This window comes from Aspergillus novofumigatus, assembly GCF_002847465.1.
Source record: "Aspergillus novofumigatus IBT 16806 chromosome Unknown P174scaffold_8, whole genome shotgun sequence".
NCBI lineage: Eukaryota > Fungi > Ascomycota > Eurotiomycetes > Eurotiales > Aspergillaceae > Aspergillus > Aspergillus novofumigatus.
The window spans coordinates 1472491-1496800 of record NW_020194281.1 but is presented as its reverse complement, the minus strand read 5'-3'; the positions used below and the strand labels follow the sequence as shown (position 1 = coordinate 1496800).

The 24310-nt window shown below is 51.0% G+C and overlaps 11 protein-coding genes across 11 annotated transcripts; 4 read left to right on the top strand and 7 right to left on the bottom strand.

Moving 5' to 3' along the window:
- Positions 1–677: 677 nt before the first annotated feature.
- P174DRAFT_507133 (uncharacterized protein) lies at positions 678–1399 on the top strand (the record flags this gene model as incomplete). The annotated part of the gene is made up of 2 exons (XM_024831354.1): positions 678–1176; positions 1221–1399. The coding sequence occupies 2 exons, from the start codon at positions 678–680 to the stop codon at positions 1397–1399; spliced, it is 678 nt and encodes a 225-aa protein (XP_024679011.1).
- Positions 1400–2212: 813 nt separating this feature from the next.
- On the top strand, positions 2213–2906 carry P174DRAFT_445339 (GFA family protein). The gene has a single exon (XM_024828310.1). It carries the CDS (start codon positions 2243–2245, stop codon positions 2831–2833), a length of 591 nt encoding a protein of 196 aa, XP_024679010.1. The 5' UTR covers positions 2213–2242; the 3' UTR covers positions 2834–2906.
- Positions 2907–3412: 506 nt separating this feature from the next.
- Positions 3413–4236, top strand: P174DRAFT_297129 (uncharacterized protein). Its single transcript, XM_024821612.1, has one exon. The coding sequence runs from the start codon at positions 3509–3511 to the stop codon at positions 4097–4099; it is 591 nt and encodes a 196-aa protein (XP_024679009.1). The 5' UTR covers positions 3413–3508; the 3' UTR covers positions 4100–4236.
- A 1269-nt stretch (positions 4237–5505) lies between these two features.
- On the bottom strand, positions 5506–7350 carry P174DRAFT_395987 (uncharacterized protein; the record flags this gene model as incomplete). Its single annotated transcript, XM_024823713.1, has 1 exon — positions 5506–7350. One exon carries the CDS (start codon positions 7348–7350, stop codon positions 5506–5508), a length of 1845 nt encoding a protein of 614 aa, XP_024679008.1.
- An 873-nt stretch (positions 7351–8223) lies between these two features.
- P174DRAFT_434791 (uncharacterized protein) lies at positions 8224–9231 on the bottom strand (the record flags this gene model as incomplete). Its single annotated transcript, XM_024825894.1, has 1 exon — positions 8224–9231. One exon carries the CDS (start codon positions 9229–9231, stop codon positions 8224–8226), a length of 1008 nt encoding a protein of 335 aa, XP_024679007.1.
- A 1828-nt stretch (positions 9232–11059) lies between these two features.
- P174DRAFT_445338 (SRR1 family protein) lies at positions 11060–12539 on the bottom strand. Its single transcript, XM_024828309.1, has 3 exons — positions 12045–12539; positions 11338–11994; positions 11060–11290 (listed from the first exon to the last, which is right to left on the bottom strand). Exons 1-3 carry the CDS (start codon positions 12278–12280, stop codon positions 11173–11175), a joined length of 1011 nt encoding a protein of 336 aa, XP_024679006.1. The 5' UTR covers positions 12281–12539; the 3' UTR covers positions 11060–11172.
- A 1504-nt stretch (positions 12540–14043) lies between these two features.
- P174DRAFT_454464 (putative extracellular lipase) lies at positions 14044–15998 on the bottom strand (the record flags this gene model as incomplete). Its single annotated transcript, XM_024829241.1, has 6 exons — positions 14044–14370; positions 14433–15080; positions 15132–15303; positions 15356–15428; positions 15472–15620; positions 15667–15998. The coding sequence occupies 6 exons, from the start codon at positions 15996–15998 to the stop codon at positions 14044–14046; spliced, it is 1701 nt and encodes a 566-aa protein (XP_024679005.1).
- Positions 15999–16601: 603 nt separating this feature from the next.
- On the top strand, positions 16602–18789 carry P174DRAFT_413282 (putative MFS transporter). Its single transcript, XM_024824341.1, has 10 exons — positions 16602–16892; positions 16952–17042; positions 17089–17164; positions 17219–17310; positions 17356–17462; positions 17511–17711; positions 17759–17878; positions 17926–18165; positions 18213–18545; positions 18599–18789. Exons 1-10 carry the CDS (start codon positions 16626–16628, stop codon positions 18623–18625), a joined length of 1554 nt encoding a protein of 517 aa, XP_024679004.1. The 5' UTR covers positions 16602–16625; the 3' UTR covers positions 18626–18789.
- Positions 18790–19234: 445 nt separating this feature from the next.
- Positions 19235–20068, bottom strand: P174DRAFT_497268 (A4/G1 family peptidase; the record flags this gene model as incomplete). The annotated part of the gene is made up of 1 exon (XM_024830895.1): positions 19235–20068. The coding sequence occupies one exon, from the start codon at positions 20066–20068 to the stop codon at positions 19235–19237; it is 834 nt and encodes a 277-aa protein (XP_024679003.1).
- A 989-nt stretch (positions 20069–21057) lies between these two features.
- Positions 21058–21963, bottom strand: P174DRAFT_413280 (hemerythrin domain-containing protein). Its single transcript, XM_024824340.1, has 3 exons — positions 21723–21963; positions 21178–21669; positions 21058–21123 (listed from the first exon to the last, which is right to left on the bottom strand). Exons 1-2 carry the CDS (start codon positions 21852–21854, stop codon positions 21238–21240), a joined length of 564 nt encoding a protein of 187 aa, XP_024679002.1. The 5' UTR covers positions 21855–21963; the 3' UTR covers positions 21058–21123; positions 21178–21237.
- A 282-nt stretch (positions 21964–22245) lies between these two features.
- On the bottom strand, positions 22246–24287 carry erg9 (bifunctional farnesyl-diphosphate farnesyltransferase/squalene synthase; the record flags this gene model as incomplete). The annotated part of the gene is made up of 4 exons (XM_024832193.1): positions 22246–22785; positions 22836–23018; positions 23068–24127; positions 24220–24287. The coding sequence occupies 4 exons, from the start codon at positions 24285–24287 to the stop codon at positions 22681–22683; spliced, it is 1416 nt and encodes a 471-aa protein (XP_024679001.1). The 3' UTR covers positions 22246–22680.
- Positions 24288–24310: the final 23 nt, after the last annotated feature.

The window sequence follows — 24310 nt, the reverse complement described above, 5'->3', positions numbered from 1 at the left end:
TTAAGTGACAGGGCCAAGTCTCCTCCATTAGGCCACCCCATATAACTCCACACCCATCGTACAAGCGTAGTGAACAGCACGATCAAAATTATACTAAAATTTCAGCTCCTCATCTCCTAGTTCACTGTATATAGGACTGTGCTTACCTCCATCGGTTCTGTACAATGCTCTTAAGAGTCCTGATCCGCCGTGAAGGGACTGCTGAGGAGGAAGAGTAAGGAATTGATGTAGAAGGTTGTTTATCAGCATCCATCTGATTGAGTCTGACCATATACTAGATTGTGGTCAATGGGATAAAGGAAGAAAACAGATTTTCACAAAATGGTCGCTGCCTCGGAATTGATGATAGTAGGATGAGAACAGATAGGGCCATGCTAGGTACTTAACCGACCCCTTCAACGAACGGTAACTGAGACACACCCCACCCCCCCCCCCCCCCACTCACTGCCATTGTGGATCTCGCTGAGCTTCCTTCAGATACGAGTCTTGAGATCCGGTCTCTCAACCCAGCTGATGAGCCTCTGGCGATTCTGGAGCAGAGGGACTATAGGTTCTGTGAGATAGTCAGGCGAACAATTCGGACTATTGGCACCAGCAAGATCACGTAAGACAGAGGCTACCTTTTCGCAACTCTGATGTCTGGAAAGCTAAGAAGTTCTAGGCTCGTCTATATCACAATGGGCTCGGGCCTTGCTCGATCCGTCTGTGAATATGTCGACGGCAGTAGATGTGCTGATCTATCGTACATTATCCAAGCCGGTCTAACCTTGGTCTATTATGCTGCTGCGCACTACTCGGGGGCTATCCCGGAAGGTCTGCCGACCAAACGTCAAGTCGATGGTTCCCAGGACTATGTGCGCCTGTGGGAGACCATGCTGTCTAGCAGCGGTGATATCTCCTACGACAGTCTCGCACCACTTTCATTCCACTCGGATGATGCCACCCTGACTAGGCGCCAGGGAGAGCCTTCCCTTGTCCACCGTCTCCAGGTTGCTGGCTTCACCCTTGACAACTCCCCCAAGCACGATATCATCGCCAACCACATGACAACGGCGAGACCGTTCTCCAACTGCCCTTTCCAGGAGGGAGTTCTGACGCAAATGCTTCTCTGGGCTCCAATCTGCATAAACGATTCGATAAGCCGGGTTTCAAAATCTCGTTCACTACTAGAGAGAGGTCGAAGCTCACCCAGGCCCATCAAAAGTCTATGGCCCTTGCAGCGGCTGCTACGTGGGCTGTCTACGCAGATAACGCCAGCCACAAGATGAATGATTTCATTGGCTTTGCAGAAACAGAGCATGCGGCGAACTTCTACTACCGGATCATTCCCGAAATCAGAGGGTTCGGAACTAATTACGAAACTGTTGATGTTTGCGGCGGCATGGCATCATACTTGTAAATAGGGTCGGCATATAGCCAGTTAACATACCAGACGGCGCGTGGTTACTACCGGTTTGAAAATATTAATCTGCGGTAAAAACCACACCACTGGCTACATCGAATTGGGTACGTTAGATGCCCAGAGTCATGAAGCTACAGCACCTTGGACGTACTATTATGGTGACGGGATCGAGAAGGTTCCTATGAAGCAATCGAACTGCATCTATAAAAAATTGGACGTGTGGGATGAGGACGGCGGCATTGTGTCTGCAACTGGTTATAGAAATGGAGCATGCGACAAGTATTATCGACGGTGCTACACATATATACGTGGACCTATACATGCAGACCGGCTCGTAATAAACGAAGGATGAAGGTATCATGGTCTTCAAAGTTGCGTTTGAATACTACAACTTCAGACGGATGGATGGTTCTACTTCCGCGTCCGTTATTTGAGACTTCATCATAGATCAAACTATTCGTGCTGTTCCGTCTTTACTTTCAATCAGCGAGTCTTAAATCATGCAAAGCTTACGATCCATGTCTCGCCTGAGAACATAGACATATTGCATCAGCTCCCTTCGTATACAGGATGGCGATAGGCAGCAAACCCTAGCTTGATGGCACGGTCATGCAGAGATACAGCGTTCTAGTCTATCCTCATTCCTCAATAGCCAACCTCGTGTTGATCAATTTCTCTACGAAATCTATACAATCAACCTGCGACTGATTACCTCAGCAAATACGAGACCCCCGCAGCTGCATAATTGATCCAGATATGTATATACGGTTAATTTCCCTTTCCTACAGATTTATTTATCATAACCGTTCCCCTCGTTACCTTCCTCCACCCAACAGCAGAATGGCAATATACCCCATGGAAGGCGGCTGCGCCTGCGGCCTCATCCGCTACCGTCTCGAAACCCAACCTCTCATCGTCCACTGCTGCCACTGCACCTCCTGCCAACGCGAGACCGGCACCGCATTCGCCCTAAACGCATTCATCGAGTCTACCCTTGTTACCCTCCTCCCCTCCGCAGAACCAACCGTCCCCGCGTCTGCGGAAAGCCCCGCGAAACCAGCCGGCCCGCGAGTCGCACATGAAGCCCAAGCCCAGGCAGTTGAACCAGAAATGGTCCTCACGCCATCTGAATCAGGCAAAGGACAGAATGTCGCGCGGTGCCCTAAGTGTCGTGTAGCGGTGTGGTCGAACTATGGCGGGGCGGGGCCAATTTGTCGGTTTGTGCGGGTGGGAACGCTGGATGAGGCGTGGAGGGTGGGGCCGGATGCGCATATCTACACGAGGAGTAAGAGGGATTTTGTGAGGTTGGATGATGGTGTACCGCAGTTTAGGGAGTATTATTCCCGTGAGGAGGTGTGGAGGAGGGAAAGTTTGGAGAGGTGGGAGGCCATCTGGCCGGATATTAAGAGGTATAAAGAGGGGTTGGCTTGATTGATTGCAAGCAAGCTATTGTCTTATTCTAGAGTTAGTTATCTTGCAGAGCTCTACTATTATGGTTAAGATGGATAGGCACGGATAAGTTAACCCTATCCGTACCTAGAGATACTATAGTACAGCGCAGCCAATACTAGCAGTGTCTCTGATCATGCTAAGATATGCTGCTTTAATTGACCAAGAACTATTCACTCCCACACAGCGGGTTGCTACTGACAGTAACATAGATGGATGCTTCCAACTGATGCGCAAGTCCCTCGAAAGGAGTGGGCAAGCCTTTGTATGTTGACTGTGGCACCCTCCTTTGATACTACGAATCCTTCGAACAAAGACATTCGAGCCTCGAACCCACTGGCCAACGGCCGCAGACAAAACTCATTATCCATATTCGATTATCAATAAATCCTACCTTGCTTACTGATCTATTGAACACTGCCGAATCCTGTCCTCGAGCGAACAAAGACATAGACCGGATATAAGACGTCTCGCCTCATCTCCATCCAACCCAAATCAACACCTCAATTAATCATATACTCGCAGAGCAAATCCAACAATCACCAGATCTGGGAAAGACTCTCTGCTGCCCTGCACCCCTATTCCGACCAGTTGGAGATTTTCAAGGATTGGCTTGCTGATTTGGCCCGTGGAGACGGCCTACGAGATGCGTTCAACATGATTCAGCCCCCGGTGCCTCCGAGAAAGTTTTGGGTGACCACATACTTTGAACAGTGTTTCGATTTATATCATGTGGTTGAATGGGATCCTCGCTCTGTCCATGCTTCTGAGAACACGCCAAGCACAGAAACTGAGCCAGAAGAGCGGAAGGTTGAACGGACGATCCTCATATGTCGCATGTATGCCGCAAATCGAACTATCAAGAGCAAGATTCAGCCTGAGGAGAGTCCATTGTGGGTTTGGTATCACACCGAACGCTCTATGCCTACGCCAGAGCGTGAAGCAGTCGTGCTTTCTGCGCTTCTATACCTCGATACTCTCAACCCGCAGACGACGCGAATCCTACGCCGTCCCTGGCCGCAAAATGTCTCCTCGCCTCGATACCCGGCCATTTTCCTTGCGGACGAGCTTCTGACTGCCGTTGCAAAAAGGGATGCCATCCATGATGCGGCAAAATCTCTTGAGGAATGCGTGAAGTTCGTTCCCGCGCAACTGCTCTGTGATGTTGTCGTCTCGTCGCTAAGATGCTCACAGAGAGTTCGGAGAAAAAGCAACCGAGCTATTCCACCATCTTATCGGTCACAATGAGCTTGATCAAGCTTCTGCAGAAGACAGACCAGCCGCAGCTGGCTATTGATGTTGTGCTTCAAGCCCTCAAGTCTTTTCCAGACGCATCCTCGTACCATCGGCAAATGAAACTATTGAAGCAGGGGGCGTGACTCTTGCCGCACCACGCCGCTCAGATTGTTCAACACGTTTGCCGACTTCGTCTGCAACGCCGGCAAACCTCAGCCCGGACTGTCTGATTGTCATGATCCATCGACGAAGACTCAGCCCTACGTCAAGATCACGACAGTCAAAATGCTCGCCCAGCTCCTCGCCGACGCAACCTCTATCGATATATCCACATGTCTTGGCATACTTCAAAATACCTTCGATTCAAACTACCACGTTGATGTCCGTAGCGAGTTTGTCATGGCAGTTCTGCGACTGTTCGGCCGCGCGGCAGACTTCGCTTCGGTATTTACTGCAATGCCGTCCATGGCGAACGCCGCTCCTGGCCCGAGCGAACGAGAAGCCATACCGGAGGCCGACTGGCTTGCCGCCGAAAAAAGTGAGAGACCTCTCGCGGACGTAGCCCCCTATCCGACCGCCCTCTGTTCCGATGCTTCCTGGAAACCGCCTTCGACTACCTTCCTGAACAACACCGCGGAGAATACTTGCACAAGGTCCTCCTGCGGCTATTTGAGGAATCAACTCGGCAGCACACTCGCTGGATACGGTCTTTTCCGTCGCAGGTTCACCTTATTCCCGACGAAGACGTCGCCATCACGTCCCTCAGTAAGGGCTGGACCTTTGACCCATCCGCCCTCCACTCCCTCTTCAATAAATGGAGATGGTATCTCCCAAAATCCTACCTCCACCAACACAGGTGCTGGGCACTCGCTTACCTGCACTACCCTCATGTGGAAGCAATAAACCGGGACCTTTCTGCGAAGAATAAGGGTTGGCGGGGCAGTACGGAGGGCAAGCACTGGCTCACGCTACAGTCGCACCTGCGCAGCTGTAGGCCCTTTGCCGCAATAGGTGGCAATATTGCTGCGGGTGTACAATCGCAGGCGGAGGGTGACATAACAGTCTCCGATCTCGTGGAGGAGTACATTTGTCGATGTGGAAGAACGCAATCTTGCCTCTTTTGCTCTTCTATTTGGGGATGAAGTCGAGGAAGACAAGAAGCCAGTGTATCGGCGCTTGAAGGAAGACATCGCCCGGTGTACTTTGCAGAGAACCAAGTTAGCGGATTTGCGCCAGAACGAACAGTTGATGGCCATGATCCGCAAGTGGAAGGCGAGCAGCACTGAGTGAGTGAGACAGGTCGGATGGAGTTTTGATGGAACTTTCTGAGAACATGGTGCGATGGAAATATAGTTCCCGCTATCAATCTTAGCACCAAGAAAATGTTATCCACGATTCTATCGAAATAGCATAAATCCTCAGCGGACTACGTAGAATCCATTCATGGTAATCTGTCGGTCTCGCATCTCTGCTGTAGGAGATCTCACTCCGAGCCAATGCAGTGGGACACGTTCAACGATCTTCTGGCCACGGGCCCGCATGCTTTCAACCCCCTCTTTGGTGCGGTCAATAACTCCGGCTTCTCTTTGACTGTCCGGTCCCCAAGCGGGATAATCCAGCACATTCTGGGCGCATGCCGCGTCGCACGCATCCGCCAACATGGCCGCTTCAGCAGCGGCATTTTGGGCTTCCAGCAATTCCTCCTCACTCGTTCCGCGAGGTGGCGGCACATCAGGTCGAAGAAAACCAAGTACACGTACCTCGACGCGGGATTGAGGCGCTAGCTGGACCTCCTCCAGGAAGCGAAGGGTGGTGACTCGTTTCATCACCTGGGACATGTTGACACGCGCCTGCTGGGACGGATCCAGATTGCGGATGGCAAGGATGGCCGGATACCATTGAGAATCCGAGCATCCGCTATTCTCTTTGCCGGATAGAAGTCGTGCCCAGCCGAAGAAAAAACCATGTAACCGGTCCAAAATCAGATCGGGAACCTTACTGAGTCGCATCCGTTGCATGTCATAGACCCCTTCTCCTTGAATAGCTTCAGCTCGCGCCTTGAAGCTTATGGGATATGGCGGACTCGGTCCTGTCTCTAAAGAGATCGCTTCCTGTTGACCGCAGGCCATCGGTGCCGCAGGGCCCTGATTACTGTTGTCATCGCTTGATCGCATGGACATTCCAATCCCGTAGGCTGTCTCAGCGGCAGTCTGTGTGACCCAGGAGGGCCTAAGAGGTTGAATCTTCGATTGTACGAGCGATGTGGCCGGGTTAATGACGGTTTGCGCCGCTGTCTGCGCGTATAGCCCCAGCACCATCGCACCCACCTCCAACGGGAGGGTAGCCAAACTAGCGCCACGAATCGAGCTCGGTTCAAGAGAGGTGGAAAGAATGCGAAACACTGGACTCGTACAAAGAACCTTCTTTTTCGGCCCCTGACAAAGTACAACCTGAAAGTACCCGTCGCCGGCCGCAGCAGGAATCCGTGCGACGGCCGTCTCGCGCAGGCGATGTGTGTCGCGCACACGCGACGGAGCCTTTTTCAGAAGCTTGGCAATGTCACGCTGCCATGCCCGCTCGTCGTTTGACTCTACTTGGTCGGAGCGCAAGGCCAGAGTGGGTGTGATGTCCAGCCAGTCATCCGTCAGTCGGAATAGAGCCTTGGCGCGCATCCCCGTTTTTCCTGTCCAGCCCTTGTTCTGGAGCCACAAGGAACGGTCGGGAGGTAAAGGGGCATCAGAGAAGATAGAGATCGTGACAGATGTAGTGCTGCCGCGATAGAAGACCACGCCGTGTGAGTGGCGTAATATGGTAAAATGCTTATTGGACTCTGCAGGACGGCTGATGAGTCCACCCAGAAAATGTCGGGCTTCACCAAAGGCTTTTTGCACAGTTACTGAAGCGGACGACTGAGCAGTCCTGGATTCCGATGGAGGAATCATGTCCGTAGCAGCGCGCTGGACTGAGGCGGAAGGCCAATCATTGCTATTGAAGTTCCTCTCGCAGCGACCAGAATAGGGGTCAGCAATCGTGTTAACGGATGCTTTGGACCTCAATGGTGGGCGCGGAGACATTGGAAGCGGAATATCCAACGAAGAGACCGTCGTTACATCCCTGATGGTCGGACTGAGCGGTTGTGATGAACATCTGTCACCATTATTCCTATAGCTTTGATGGAGATGGGGATTGGAGACTGGTTTTCGTCGGATCCGGAAATGACGAGGATCCGGTGGATGGAGAAATAATTCATCGGCGGGAGTCATGATGCTAAAGTATAACAGAGATGTAGTAGCTAATTTCGATATAGAAGCACAATCATGTTGATCGATCGATGAATGTTTGGATCCTGTAGTCCTGTTGAATGATTTGACGGAAGAACAAAGTGGATGATGCTGGTCGGACGAGGGATGAAGCGGATTGGATAAGCGTTGCTTAGTAAGCTTATGTTGTGTGCATAACCCTAAGGTATTTATCCATGAAACATCCAGCAATGCTTGCAAGACATTTCTGAAATATAGCGTAAACTCAGTTGATCAGGAACAAATCAATACATTTAGAAATTGCTGAGGCTAGATTACTGGTCTCCCCCCGGCATTTCCTACCATCCATTCAGGCAAGACCCTTACCAAGTTTGAGTAGACGGCAAATTCTTTTCAACGGGCAACTCTGGAGCGGTGTGATCTTCCTCGATGTTTGTAGTCTCGGGATTTGTGGATATTGAGCTGTTCAGCTGGTCTATACGGAGTTCAATCTGTTTAGCAAGCGGATGATCCCTGGTCAGACGAGTCTCGGTGTGCTCAAAGGCGACCCCGATAGGCGTCCAAGGCCTCCCGAACTTGGTTCTTCTTTTCGTATACTTGACCAAGTTTCCACATTCCGAAAATATAGTCGAAGTGTTCCGAGCCGCGGGTTACTTTTACGGATTTATGGGACAGTCACCTACCTTTCACGGTTGTCAGAAGCGAAATTTGTGCACAACTGACTTTTCCCCGAGCCTGCTATGCCATGTACAATAAGGCGCCTCTGGCTCTGTCTGATGAACTCGGTTTCTGGCAGAAGAAGTGCTGTCGAATCTGGTCCCTGATCTCTTTCCTCCTGATGTAGTTTACAGAAGGAAGCAAGGGCGTATAAAGGTGCTAATTTCGCGCTTCCTGCTTGAAAATGTCCTTTATAACATGGTCTGCGAGCTTGTCTGGCAGGCTGAAGCGAAAACCAGCCATTTCATGGGCTTCGTTAAGCCTAGCTCGAGCCCGTGCATCCCTGGCCTTCTTCCAGCGATCATTAATCACGCCGGGTGCCTTCAAGCAGTACCTCTTCAGCGTCGCAAGCACCGTAGAGTAAGATGGACTCCATTCTAACAACTTCGCCATTCTTGAGTGAGTTGCGCCGACAATTGCACATTTTGGGCTCTCGTAGATAGCCGGAGCGGCGGCGGCCGGTTCAACAAGGAAATCATGATAGCCTCCAAAATCGGTCGGCATACCTTCCCAGAAAATGGTAGTATAGAACTTTTTCATCAAAGGGGCAAATTGATCAGTAATGGATTCCAGGCTCTGGAGCTTCTTCGGGGGTGACGATTGTGAACCCCCAGGTCGTTGAGCGCGGCCATCTCCGACCCCTGAGGATTCTAGAACAAGCCAGTTGGCCAAGTTAATATTGATATGCGGCGTTCCAAAGAACAAGATTGCAAACGTCGAAATAAAAATCTCATTCAGATGAGCGACCAGGGGAGACGTTGAACTTGCAGAGTGGGCAAGTGCTTTCTTGACAATTACACCTCCTAGTCCATGGCAGACGAAGATTATCGGCCGGGTTCGACAGTCCCCCAAGCTTCTGTCTGCTTCAAGGTCCGCAACTAAGGTCGTTGCAAGGCTTCGGATTTTGTCTACAAAGCCGTGCCCGTCAAAAAGGCTGGGGGAGGATTCGTATCCGAAGGACAGAACTCGTGCTTGGGGTATGTGCTTCGGGATCAAGTCTTTTAGCCAGAGCGTCCCAGTCTTGGGAGCACTCCACGCGGTTATTGGGTCTTCGTTTAATCCGTGGACGGCAACGATACTAACAACAAGATTGTTAGCTGTTTTGGCCAGGCCAAAGGCTGGAATTGCCTGTTCAAGAGAAGCCCATACTCGACCGCATTCTTCCATTCAGCTTCCGAGTTGGTTTTGTCGGCTGGGCTCAGTTGCCTTGCTTGGCCCGTGGTGTGGTGTTCCGAAAAAGAGAATCCCGTAAGTGCCGGTATAAATCGATTGAATGTGAGCGGACCTGGGGCTCTTTCGGCTGGCGGAATAAGATAGGGCCTGCAACTCAGTTTGTTGGTCGTAAGCGAGGGACAGTCATTCGGGGTATGACTAGTTCAGCGTACTCTCTTGACTATAATTCCCCAAGGGAGTGGCATATGAAAATTATGGGCCTCGAAGTTGCCTCCTTCAACTAGCGACGGTGTACCATTAGTCAAAAGTCAAGCAAACGACCCTAGCCGAAAGAATAAGGAACCCACCTCTCGATCAGCGTCTAGGTTAGATACAAGAGTCTGAGCATGTCCCAGAATTCCGTTTGCACTTGTTGGGCCCGTGATGGACGACACGTTCGCGTTATAGCCCCAGGACAGGACCCGTGTCTTCGGAACATATTTTGGCAAGAAGTTTGGGTGACTTAGCCAGCATATGTTCTCTGGTCGAGCTGTCCACGTTTCGACGGCATGGCCGTTTAGCCCGTGGACCGCAACAATACTTTGTGGCGAGAATTGTCAGCTTTATCGCGCCGGTAGAAAGGAGAAGTATTATTACTTACTCTACCTCTGCCGTTCCATCACTTGGGCAGTAAAGCTGCTGAATGCCAAGCATTCTCTGTGACATGTCCATAGCTACTTATTCTCCTGGGGATACCCGAAACAATAAGGTAGTATGCTTATCTGTTCATGGGGGCAGTTCACGCCACTTAAATCACCTTCATTATAGACCGAGTGCTGTAACCAGGATCCTCCGAGGACACAGTCAGATGGTGCACTACACCTGCGAGTGCTTACAGATTTGCTCGCACAAGCATGTTTTCTACGGGGTCACATTTCTTTGATTGATAGTATGCAAATATCTTCATTAGCGGATGTGATGATCCGAAACCTCATGGTTTATATCCAATCATACCTGGAAGTATTTCGCCGCAAGGCTGAAATCGCTGCACCACGGAGTAACTTAGAGACAGGATTTGCATTACGGCCCGCAAGCACTTATGTATTTGCGTCCATGTGCTAATAATAGGTAAGAGGGTAGGGAAATTTGTCTTACACTGTAAATATTAGCGCGCCAGCTGAACCACAACCTTGATAGGAACCCGGTGATTAGCCGCGAAGTGACATATGATGATATGTATGATATGTTCCATAGCCCACAATAACGATGGAACACATAGGAGGTGGGCCATTGAAGTGAATGGATTACGAAACATTTCATCAAAATTATTTGCGTTATCACACATTGACGAACAGCAAGAAGGCCACTCGACAAGCAACTTGAGGACTGACGAGTAGGTTCTTATAGACCACCCTTGGGGCCCAGATTTAGCCATCTATTCCAGGTGCCGCCATGTTCCAGACGTAGCAAGGATGCCGCAGATCTGATGGTGCTCCACATTTGGAATATTCTTGATGGCACCTGCAAGGGTAGCTTGTTGGTTTGTTGTACCATAGTGGCGCCCCGGAGAGTAACAAGAGTATCTCACACATTGAAAGAGACGCTCATAGCTACATGTGAGCTGGTGTGATGGAGCGTTGATCTGACCAGCAAGACCTTGGCATACTCCGACCAGGAAATCCCCGATTTCTCATGTAAGAACTGCATCCAAGGACAGCTAGACATTAATAATGTAATAGTAGTCATTTCCAGCGCGGGCCTGGGATAGGTAAAATAGCGAGGATTTCGTTGCTTAAATTCCATTACAAGCCTAGATCTTAGTATGCCTGATGTCACTCAGTCTGGCTGGGTATCTTATCCATAAGGTTATATTCTTTGACTAAAAGCCGCAGCTCTGGTACAATGATTCCTCAGCCAAAAATCCTGTTCCAGCTCATGATGTATCCAGCAATACTCTCATCTCATGTAGATTGTCAGATCCCCGAGACAATCGTCCATATCAACCACCGGAGCATGCACATAATGACTGACCATCTTGCGTACGCGCGAGGAGTCCGGATCAGTGGTGTAGGGGCTTGAGCTGTCAGTCTTTGTGCGTTCAGAAAGTGCTATTCGACATACCAAACCCAGGTTACCTGACCATTCCTTACACGCTGCTCCCACTTTGCGACGTCTGGCTCGGAAGGTCTGACGGTGTTCCAAATCATCGCCGCGGGCCACTGAACATCGGCAATGATCTGCTTCACCGGCACGTTGGGGCTGACGCAAAAGACGAGAGTGGATTCGTCGACTGCAAGAAACCCCTTTGGATCGTCCAGCGGGGTGATGTCGATGCTTCTAAGCAGTGCGATGTCGACCTCGTCGTATGCAGGATCCTGCGCAAAACATCTGATTTCCTCGTTCCTGTTGACTTGTCTTGCCTTCAGTGCTTGCACCATCGTTTCAACGGCAGCGTGCTGGGTGTGAGAGCGTGCAGCGCTGCGGGAGTTCAAGCGGCCCAAAGTTCCCAGTCCGAAGCAGACAATCTTGTTGATCGGACGCGAAAGACTCATAGTGGCGAGTTGCTTCTGCAGAGCCTCGCAGGCCTCGCTAGTCTGCCACACCTCGCGCTGGTTGTCGAATGCCTTGCGTACTTCATGCAGCGGATTCTCGGGTTTCTTGTCGTTTCTGGTGTAGCAGATCGCAACGGGAGGCTGGTCACGAAGGATCTCATCTGGCATGAAAGGGTTGACGGTGGTCATAGCTTGAATGCTACAGTAGGAGATGCGGTACGAGTTCCTGGACTCTGTCAGTATTGCTTTACCTTAGGAGTGCAAACAGATCCTTACGCCCAATCTGCGCACCAGGTTGGAACCTTGAGGCTGTGCTTCTGAGGAACGCCATCCAAATCTGCAATGTGCACCTCATCACGTCCCTGGTCGATCTGACGGCTAAGGTCTTGAAGAAGGTCGCGAGGAAAGAGAGGCTGTCCCAAGGCATACACCTTGAGAATATGGCGAATTTTCTCTTCTGCGGTGATCCGCTGTGCTTCCTCCATTGCCACAGTGCTGGTTAACGAGGACATAGTGGATGAGAGAAGAGAAAGTTCCCTACGTCAGGTGTGTGTTTACTTGTCGAGAGGGCGGTGGGAACAATCACTCTTGACCGTGAATATTCTTAGCCTTCAGTCACTGTCCTGAAGTACAAGTACAAGCGAGAGTAGTTGGCCTGGCTGCCTGGGACTCATTTAAATAACCAAACCGTTCATTCACAAAGGTATGGTGTGGGAGCTTTATCTTCTGTAGCTCAAAAATAGCCATATTCCTTAATATGGGATCGATCCGAATCACCCTCCATCAGATGTTTGCTCCTTACTCTTTTCTTACTATCTGGGCTACACAAGACCCATTACTCGCATGGGCCTCACCGCCATCGTGGACTCATCATCCAGGCTGTGTACTCTGGTTCCAACAGGCTAATCATGTCACAGCAGCCTCATTGGTCCGGGATGCAAGGACAATCCTATTAATATCCGAACTTGTGCCATTTACCTGGCAGAAAACCAACTAAACTACTATATTGAGTAGTATTAGGTATATTTTTATCCCAATAAGCCAACTGTTGGTTGGTTTCATGCAAATTAACAGTGATTTCTGCTGATCGTCCTTTTGCCCTTTTCGGACCATCGGGTTGCACGCTAATCCTTCATGCATGTCATATCCCGACTTGCCAAAGCCTCCATAAACACCGATACTTCCAACAAATCCTCCTCATCCGATTGGACTTATCTTTCATCTATTAGGGGCCGAAAGTCAAGCCCTCTTTCCATGTCGACAGCCAAGGAAATAGAAGCTGGACCATCCTCCGACGTGGCGACCCGATGAGTTGGCAGCGAACATGTGGTGAAGTACCTCGGCGATTTTGGCTACACGCCAACGCATTTTGAGTTTCATTGGCCTTGTCAATCCTTTCGTCCCCTGCATATGACACGCCGTGTCATTTGCTGATGAAAATATTGGACTGCGTGACTGAAAGGATTGGACGTGTCTTCATCTACGCGTGCTTCGTAGTATGTGTATCGCCCCGGAAACGCTTCATTGTCAAGTTGGCAGTGTCTCGCTCACTTGGGTGTCGATAGGGCTTCGACAATGCCTTTAGAAAATAGTGACTAAGACTGCCCATGAGTCGTTTCCGTCACTACATATCCCTATCCACGAGTAAGGCAATTCCCTTTATAGGAGCGTGCCTGCATTGTGTTCCAACAACGGCAGAGATTGCGCTATCTATGACTCGCTGCATCGGGTTCCTGGGCTGATCCAAGTGTCTGGGAATTAGTACTAACCAGAGATGCTCCAAAATCGCAACATGTTATGGATTGCATGTGTATGTGGCCTACCCAGTCGAAGTGGTCACTCTCTTAGGGTGAGGTGATGGTGACCTCGCTACTACGCTACTACCTTAATGATTACATTGGGGTATACAGAACCCACGTCGTTAAGTTGAAAAGAGCGCAAGTAAGGTTGAAGGTATACAGTGATCTATACATTCGTGAAACATGGCAATCAGAGCGGGCGATGACTACCAGGTTTCTAGAAGACGTCTCGCGTGGTAGCCGCAGAGCATATATCTGGCTTCGTAGACAATAAACATATTTCCGGTCAATATATAGCGAGCTGTCTAAGACCGGTCGTGGCAGTTCAACCTGTAACCGTAACCAAGCTTATTGTTTAGACGAGGTCAAGTGGGAATAGTCTGCCTCTGGAGTCGCAGTCACTTCGGATAGCAGAAAACTGCGCCATCTTCTTTTCATTACTTCTCAAATCTTCAACCGTCTCCTTTACATCACCTTTATTTCAAGTCTGAAATACCCGCCTTTGTCCACCAAAACTCACACTCTCTTCGGCTCCATTCATCCTCCACCAACTGCGCTGCAACACCTGTGGCACTCCCACCGGCACGTTCATCACTTCCTTCTCCAAAGACCATAATCTTTCGTCCAGATGCCAATGAGGCATCATAAGGCGCCCACACTGTGCGATTCTCATACCGTCCCCCCACCGCATTCGGATTCCCAGTCACAATAAACGAAGTGATGTACGCATGAAACATCCCAGCGATCTCCTCCTGACTCCTCGAAATCTCTCGCACCTCCGGATTGAACGTCTCATACGCCATCTGATCACCGTGGTTCGCGCCCCCTGAACAGTCTTATTCAGCGCCCACCGATACAGAAACACAGGCTCCTCCTGCCCCGCCGAGGCGAGAGTCGCGGTCTGCCTCACCGGACAGGCATACGCGTAATGACCATACGCAGCTTCGACGCGCTTATACTGCGGACCGACGGGTATGTTTCTAGTTTCGAGATATGGGGAGGAGGGATCCACCGCGGGGTCTGGGTAGAGCTCGTCGATGGTCTTTATATCATTGTCCGAGTAGGCAGGGAGCAAGGTGTGGAAGAAGTTTGTGAATTCGGAGGACTGCGACATTGCGGACGGGACGTAGTATGTGCCTTCGTTTGTGTTGAAGCCGGTCAGGATGGGCATTTTGTTCCATTTCCCCGAGCGCCAGGCGTCGATTGGGCGGCGCTTGATCAGGTCCCCGTCGATGACGGGTTGGAAGGCCCAGCGGACGGAGGGGTTGTATCGGTCGAAGATGGTGAAGGAGGCGTTGATGACGGTTGATGAGGGTTGACTGCGCAGGCAGTTCATTATCTCCGATTGTGGTCTATCGGTGCAGCCAGCTTCTGTGATAAATCCTTGGAATTGGGTCTCGTGTAGTTGCGCGTTGTATGGGTGCACAGCGCGGGAGGTTGCTGCGCCCGACTCGAGGACGGCTCGGTGAAAGAGGGAGGTGCCGAGGTCGTCGTTCATGATATGGTGCGCGATCTAGGATTGATGTAAGTGTTGATCTTCGAAATATCTCCTGAGGCAACGTACTGAGTGTGCTCCTGCAGACAGGCCGATGAGCGTCACTTGCGAGGGATCCCCTCCAAACGCTTCGATATTCTCCTGCACCCACTTGAAAGCAAGGATCTGGTCATGCAATCCGAGATTGAGTATTCCATCTTGAGCTGACACAGTCGATGGAAGGAATCCCAGCGCGCCGATACTAGTACGATTCCCTCAGCTTGAGTCCCTTGGGTCGACCCACTTCGACTCACCGATAGTTGAAGCTTACTGCGACGAATGGCTTCTTGGACCATCCCACCATGGATGCAGTGTTATGCATTGAAGCTGTTCTAGTCAGACTTGCCCATGTTGTTTGCGGGTTACTCACCTGTACCACGGTTATATGCTCCACCATGCACGTACACTGCAACGGGCAGTTTGCATTTTACGCCATGAGGACGAAACACGTTCACCGTCAGGCAATCCTCCGAACTAGTAACATCGCCAGAAACGTTCAATAGTTGTTTACCAGGGCATCTGCTTGATTAGCATCCTACTGGCTTCAATAATGATAAATCCTTACCGTGGGCCGAACCGACTCGCGTCAATGGTATCATTCGAAGAGCCCACTGCTACGGCTCTGCGGAATCTCCTGTCTCCAGTGGGAGGTAGAGCATAAGGAATTCCTCGGAATGCATCTACTGGTCGTGGCAGGGAATCGGACAATCTAGTTCCCACGACGATACCTTGGCGGAGGTGGACGGTTGGTCGAGTAATCAGTTTATCCAGTACATCGTCCGGCAGCCATGACAGAACTTGGCCCTGTATTGAGAAAGGTACATACCCCTGCTGTAGGATGAAGAGCAGGATGATAGGAAATGCAGCTAGGAATATGAGTCGATGAGAAGGAAACATGTTGTCGGCAGTCCGCCTTCAGAATTCAGAGGCAGATGACCCCTTCAATATCACTTCTTATCAACTCAGCAGCGCAACTGCTACGATATCCCTGTCACCCTGTCCCTCTCCACTTCCCCGCTTTGATGCTGATAGTGAGGCCCACGATGCTGGACTCCTCACCAGAAGATGCCTCCACTGTGGAACTACCCCACACGGCTTATCTTTGACAGCATTATCAACTCGCGTCTCCAACAGCGGTCATGATACGAGGCCGATCAGTGGGGTTATCATTCCTTCCTTTCAAGACTTTGATGCCATAGATAAAGTTGCGGACAACCTCCGTCTTTGTCTCTACGAGCAAGTCTTTTTTAATCATGCTCATTGGTGATTGCTGCCATATCGGTATCAGGCGGCCTATGGTCGACTAGATTTCCATTTGGAGTATCAATATGCTGAAGCTGATAGAGTTACCACTGCATCCTTCTGGCAGGGGACTCCTGGAGCTTTCGGAGTAGACACAGGCGTTATCATGCAGTCAACCCCTGTACTCCGAAGCGGGGTTACTTGATATAAGTACGAAGGAACACACAGCGGACAGCTACCGAGACTCAGCACGCGTGTCAGAGTATATCGGATATCATCAAAATGATGCTCGAGGAGAAGAAAACTGACGAGGGCAAGACCGACACCGTCCTCGAAACTATCTCCGGCAAGGAGGATGACATTGAGAATGGTCACATTTCTTCGCTGGACGAGGCTGAACTTTTTCTGCGGGAGCATGGCATTTCACACTCCCGGCTTCAGGAGATGCTCGATGACCCAGCCAAATCTCGGAGGATTAGAAGGCGAGTTGATTTGATTCTTCTGCCTCTTCTCTGTGGTACATATGCTTTACAATATATCGATAAGCAGGTGAGTTGTCCGTGCACCATCCGAATGAGACTACTGAGACTACTTACTAACTGGTATAGGCTCTCGGCTACAGTGCAGTCTTTGATCTTTTTCAAGATGCCCACATCAACAGTGATGAGTATGGCTGGCTCGCCAGTATTTTTTACTTTGGTATTCTTCCTCTCCCTCAGCACCCGCCCTCAGGCTGATGATACAGGTTACCTCTTCTGGGAGTATCCTGCGAATTTGATTGCCCAGCGACTACCTGTCGGAACTGTCATCTCATGCTTTGTGTAGGCTTGGATCCTTCATTTCAATTATGTAACTGGTGCACTGACATTTGCTAGTATCGCCTGGGGAGCCATTCTCATGATAACGGCCGCCTGCCACAATTTCACCGGCATGGCGATCTGCCGCTTCCTCCTCGGTTGCTTTGAAGGTATTACAATTCCATAAACCCGGCCTGCAATAGCTAACGTCTTAGCCCCGATTACCCCTTGCTTCATGATGATTGTTGCCATGTGGTATCTGCGGCAGGAACAGCCCTTCCGAGCTGGATGTTTCTACTGCTGCAACGGCATCGGATCAATGGTGGGCAGCTCTCCCTGGATCTTCTATAACATATCTGACAGTCTCAAGCTCGGGGGCCTCATAAGCTTCGCTATTGGCCAGCTAAATGGGTTTCCGGTCTGGAGAGCAGTGTTCCTCATCTGTGGCGGCGTGACGGTGCTCTGGGGAGGGATTCTATTGCTTTTCCTTCCCAACAGCATTCTCTCCGCGAAGCGGTTCACGATCGAGGAAAAAATACTGCTTATCGGAAGAGGAAAGCAGAATCAAACAGTATGTGCTTGTGGCCGATGCACAGAGTCCATTACTAATCTTCCCAGGGCATTCTCAACCGCTCGATAAAGTGGTATCAGATCCGAGAGGCCCTCATCGACCCCCAAGTCTGGCTCGCGTTCCTTTTCGTCTTGCTTAATGAGACATGTAACGGAGGTGTGGCTAATGTACGTCTTCATCCCTGCATCCTAAGACCTCTACTCATGATCTACAGTTCGGCAAACTTATCATCAAAGGCCTGGTCTCCAGTCCTCTCCTGGCAACAGCCCTAGGCATCCCACAAGGAGCCTTCCAGGTCTTCTTCATCCTCTCAGGAACCTACCTCTCCTCGCGATTCAAGGACATCCGCACAATCATCATGGTCATCTACCTCCTACCCACCGTGACAGGCGTCTGTCTACTCTGGCAGCTGCCCCGAACCAATCGCTACGGAGTCCTCTTCGGCTACTACATCGTACGTCAACGACCCTCTTTTTGGCCCGGAGGATACTAACCTAGTAGATTGGATCCTACGTCACATCCCTCGTCCTCTGCCTCCAAATGCCCTCGAGCAATACAGGCGGCTACACCAAACGAGTTACCGCAACCGCCCTCGTTTTCCTCGCGTACTGCGCGGGAAACATCGTCGGTCCCCATGCCTTTCTGGCTAGAGAAGCACCCGTCTATGAGACCGGATGCAAGCTCATTCTGGCGTGTGTGTTGGGCCAGATGGCGTGCACGGTGGCCTTGAGGGTATTGTTGATAAGACGGAATAAGCGGCGAGATGCCGAGGCCGTCCCTGGGCCAGACGGCGGCGCAGATGAGCAGGTTCTGGCGGATTTGACGGATTTCGAGGTATGTTATGTTATATTGCTTGTGTGCTGCGGTGCAGTTGCTGATGGAGGTAGAATCCTCGCTTTCGGTATGTTTTGTAACTTCTGCCCTACGGGCAGGACGGAGAGACGATTTGAGGTTTACTGCTCGGGCCTGTTGGTTGGGTAGATGTAAGCGAGATCATTCTAAATGACTATATCCCACGTCTGTATCTATCGGCCGCGCATTAATAGGCAGTAGCGGCAGCCTAACAATTCTCCCTGTGGAAATGGTCAGCTCAAATGAGTCAAATCAATCATGCCAACCCTTACTAGTTATCACTCAGGCTTGTCGTCATTCCTCAACGGGCAACCTTGATATAAAGTAGCTTCTTCACCTCAGCATACGACAACCAACTAAGCAGATTAAACTTCATATCCTCTCAGTCGACAACAACTACATACTACCACAAAACCACATCAACTACCTTACTCAAACGAGCAGGTGTTGGTGCTGGTGCTGGAGACGTTGGGTTTCGGTCTGCTTTAGGGCCAATGTATACAGGGACTAGGACTTTGCTTGACTTTGGCTTCAAGGTACGTGGATATTTATTCATTTGTTATGGTGTACTGCATGATGGCAACAAAGACACGATACATGCGCCAAACTCCCCAGAATCGTCCTGCAATAAACTCCATACTCCATATACCGCAGATGCGAGCCGGGACTGGCTACCGGACATACTCGACAGCAAGCTCGCTATCGCTCACAATAGTCGTGTGTGTCTTAACCTTCCCATCCTGCTCTATATCAATGACGGTAGCATTGGTAAGCCCATACGACTTCCCGCGAGCCTTCGCCTCGCAGCCGGTAAACTCCACGCGACCAAAATCAGCCAGCGGCACCATCGTCTCCCCAGACTGGAAGTCCTCGACGATCCAGTCCGCATTCTGGCCCGCCAGGGTAGCAGTCGGCGAGGGCGCCTTCAGCGTTGTCGACACCGTCTTCCCGCTCGTCTGGTTCTCGATGATCGCGACGCCCTCGCTGGGCGAGGTGCTTTCCACCTTGACGACGACGACATCCCCGCGGTTGACGGCTAGGTCGAATCCGTGCGCGGTATCAGGAAACCACTCGAACCACGCGTCGTAGCTGTGCGCCCCGTTGGAGTCGACGTAGAAGTCCACGCCGGCTTGCAGGATCGCGTTCGCGTACGTGTCGCCGTCGATGCCTACCCAGGCAGAGCTGGCTTGCGTGCCTGTCACGCCGGCGACGGCCGTCGCTTCGGGGACGGTGATGGTCGCGGACACGGCGGTGTAGGTTGCCGAGGGGGGCGGCTGCTCGAGCACAGCGCCGGACCAGTTCTTGCTGTAGGAGACTTTGGACGCGGTGGTTCGGTGCTCTGCGTTGGGGTCCGCTTCAGCTGGGCTGGCTCCCGTGCCGTCCATGGGGTGGGACTGCCGGGCTAGAGCCCGGGCGCGGATACGCTCAAGGGACCGGCTGCTGGGGGCAGATAGGGCACTGCCGGCCAGCAGGGTGGCGGCGAGGATGCTGGTTTGGAACTTCATGTTCGTAGGGAGGTAAGGTGGTCAGTCAAGAGAGCTAACGATGCGCTTTCCCGTCGTAGTCGGCGGGTGTGGCTTTTGGCTCTTTAATACCCTGGAGGAAAAGAGTCGCATGCGGTTGGGCCTGTCCTGCAGGTCGAAAGTAACCTCATGGTTATTGTCATTATCCTTGCCAAAACTGACTTGAAGAGTACCCGCAAGCATTCCAACGCTACTACCAAGTGATCATGTCACCGACGGAATCAAGTATGATCGACTACCAGGAGGGGATGGAGGCTTCAGAATCAAGATCTGCTCTATCCGCGTGCGTCACTGAGCAAGCGGTCAAACTGGATCAGCGCTGCATGTCCGCTGCAAACTAAACAGTCAATGTATTCTGTTGACTTGATCCATGCCGAGTCGCGTCGTTTCCCGTCAGCACTCTGCCCACTCTATGGACATAGCATACACGATCAGGCGGGTGGACCATAAGAGGGACACAGTCAGTAGACATCAATATCCCCATCCTTACACCCAACATGAAAATAATGACGCCATTCAAGTGCCTGTGCCTTGTGACAGTCCACGTAAACTGACGAGAGCATCAGGTACCAAACCCGCTGAAAGCGGGTTGGCCGCATTCCTCCCGCCGCAAGGGGTATTCGCAACTGCAAACATTGAAAGTATGCCTTTCCCGGCTGATACTGTCCTGCGGACTCTGTATCAGGCATCCCTAGCTGAGGAATGTAAGGTCCATATCGCATGGCCGACCGGAAGCGTGGCACCAATGAGCCCTTGACCCGAGCAAGGATAGACCTTCGTCCAGGCTGATGATATTCCACTTTTTCGCCAGCTTAAAGTTGGCTCTCGTGACGGGCATGACGTCTTGGTGCTTGACTGAAGTACCTCTCGAGAGGTAGGTTTTGCAGTAGACGGTCTTTGCAGCTGAGACATGATCAGAGCGGCCATCATGTGTCCGACATAGGTATCAGGGATGTCCCGAAACGTTCATTGAGATGGACAATGCAAATAAAATAGCAACTATTAACGAATTAAGTTGTTGAGCCACAGGATGAGAACTGTTACGTCAGATTTAATGCTTCAAAGGTCTATCAAGAAACGACAAGACTTACCCCAAGCCAGCCACCGAACCCAGAACCATCCACATGCCTTAAAATCTATAACGAAAAAAATCACATAGGAAGCCTCGCCATCTCCTGTAAACTCCAATACCGCCGCATATTCTCCGCCCCTAGCGTCCTCACCTCCTCATCCAAATGCTTCCACAGCACATCCCCAAACCCATCCATAAGCCGCTTCACCTCCTCCCGCTGCAGATCCACCTCGCCGCTGCGGCACTTCATCAAATAATCCTCCAGCTTCTCCAGACCCTTATGGATCTGCCTATGCTGCGAGAGGAGCGCCAGTTCGCGCCGGAACTCGGGCATCCGTTTCGCGAGCACAGGGAAGATGTGCTGCTCTTCGATGGAGTGGTGGAAGTCGAGCTGCGAGCAGAAGCTGAGCCCGGCCATGATGAGTTGGCGCGGGGAGAGCCCGCTGGGCTTTTTGCCTGTGCTGGTGCAGGCGTCTTGCAGTTGGTTCCAGGTTAGCCGGAAGTGGTTGTGCTGTGGTTTTTGTTAGTGGGGTGGAATGATGAGGTGAGGAGTAGGGCGCGTACGAATTGGTCCATTTGTTCCGCCATTCGGTTGTAGGTTCGAAAGTCTTTGGCTGAGAGCGGGGGTAAAGGTTCATTGTTTCCGTCTGCTTGACCGGTGGGGTCCGGGGATGCTTGATGCTTCTTCTGGCTCATTATTGAGAATGGTTGATGGCGGGTTGCTACAGGAAGAATTGATCTGTGGACACGTCGTACCGAGCTCAGGTGGAGAAAGGATGGGCTCTGTATGATTCGAAGCCTTTTCATTGATGTCAAGGAATCTAATGAATGTGTATCCAGAAGCAGTTGATATATTCCGTAGATAGAACTTTTCTTCCCTCGCTGTATATCTCTCCGAGGTGGGGATGGGAGAAGTCGCTGCGAATCAGAAGCATCGGCAACGAGCAGTGCCCATTACAAATCCCTGACAAATATCCTCTTTCATATCGCAGGAAGCAATGGAAAAGGTCCTATGTTACGGTGAAGACTAGAGCGCCTTCCCGCCCAGACTACGACTTTTCTCCAGAGACCACAGACGAGCACAAGTATCAACCTATCGAAGCGTACATTCAGAATGCTAAACTAGATAAATACAAGAATGTCCCAGATCCTCAATGGATGTTTGCCATCTCAGCGTTCAGCAAAACTGAACGTTGCAAGACACACATCTAGTACGTCACTGGTCAAAGAGATGAATCTCCACTCAATATCAGCACTTCTTCGGCACAACCACAGTCATGAAAGGGCTGGATTGCAATTTGACATCCGTGCTAGGGAAGGTCGAGTAGACCAACAGGCGAGAGCAGCCGTAGGTAAACATGTTGGAAAGATGAAGAAATTAAAGGGTGGTATTAGGTAAAGTATCTCTGCAAGAACTGACGTGGTAAGTAAACAGAAACGTAAGTCATCTGCAGGGTCAGTAAGAATCTGGATATCAAAACAGCTTAAGTGAAGGTCGTAACTCCGTAGTAGTAATACAAGGCTATAACTCTCGGTCACGCAGATGCTTGGGTGGGCGGAAATTTCCCTTGCGGAGTTCCTGCCACGCAAGATCGAAGCGCGCACCAAAGTACCAAGCGAATCCAATCTGATGGTTGTTAGCAATTGATGGCAATGGCAAGGAGTGACAAGCCGTACCATTACAATAGAAACGAAAACCACAATCACGCCCATCAGAGCCATCATAAAGAGGACGTCTTTGCGGGTTTCGGCCTCCAGTCTGGCCTTCTCCTGTTCGGCTTCAGACTTTTGGCCCAAGACACGCCGGTTGGCCTCCTCGGCCGATTGCGATGGGAAGATGTTCTCAATGAATTTTTCAATCTGCGACTGTTAGCATTTGGACAAACGGTGATGAATTGGGGATACCCACCTTCGCACAGGCAATGCCAATCTCGAGGAAATTGGGATCCTTCGGGGTGTTCTTCTTGTGAATCTGACGAGCATATCTACGGAAGGCCTCGTAGAGGATCCGCAGATTCTGCGTCGACTCCATCATCAACTGGCAAGCCTCGCCCTTCTTGATTTTGATGTTACGTTCAAAAATCGCCGGGTTGCGGAAGCAAAGCGAAAGGGTAGCAATGGCCATGGACTGAGGGATGGCGCAGAAGTTGAAGACACTCTGCTCGCGCAGACCAGCAAGGTAGAAGAGACACTCCTCCGCATGTCCCAATGCGTTGAGGACCATCTCGGAGCTGCAGTTCAGTGCAGCCTCACGATTCTCCGGCTTGAAGAGATCCTCAAAGTCGGTGACGTGCTTGGACCAAATTTCTTTGGGCCAGAACTGTCGACCGTCGTCGAAATCCTCACGGACATCGCGAATGATGTTGGTTTTCTGCAAGAAAAGACCCATGGATCTATACAACTCGGTACGCTTGAGCAAGGCGGGGTTACCGAACTCGGCCTCAACAAAGAGGCGAGTCGACCCTTCTCCGACCAGGCCAGCAACATACCAGCAATACAAGTCGTATTCCTCGACCGTCTTGACGCTTGCATCGTCCAGCGCAGCTTTACGACAATAATCAGCCATACCATTGCCCATCTTGTCCGTGATATCCTTGATCACGGCCTTGTAGGCAGGCTTCAATTTCTTGAACTCGGTGATGACATTGTGGAACTGAACCAGCAGTTCACGGTCCTTCTCTTCAGGCCGGTTACCAGTGAAGGTCCAGCCATCCTGCTCGAGGATGTCTTTGAATCCACGAAGAAGGGGTTCCTTAGTCTCCAAAGGAATCGAGGTGTCATCCTCGATGGTGTCCAGCCCACGGAGTGTCAGGTAGAAGATGCACATGGGAAGCAAGAGCTCAGGGTGAAGCTCCTTGATCACCGCGCTGAAGCTCCGGCTCGTCAGGTCCAGGAACTTGAAGCATGTCTTCGCTGTTTCTGACTCGTTGGATTCATCACGTTCATGAACAGGATTGTGCCATATCTTCCTATCAGCAAGGACGAAAGGGTGTCCGTAAGTAATGGCACATAGACACTAAGGGCAAGGAGGAGTGCTCATAGCTATAAGGCCAGGACCAACCATTGAAGTATCGACCTCAATTCTGAGGGATGGAAGATGTAGTAAAAAGCATTTGCTGCAACGCCCATGGTGAGGTATTTGTAGGGAAGAA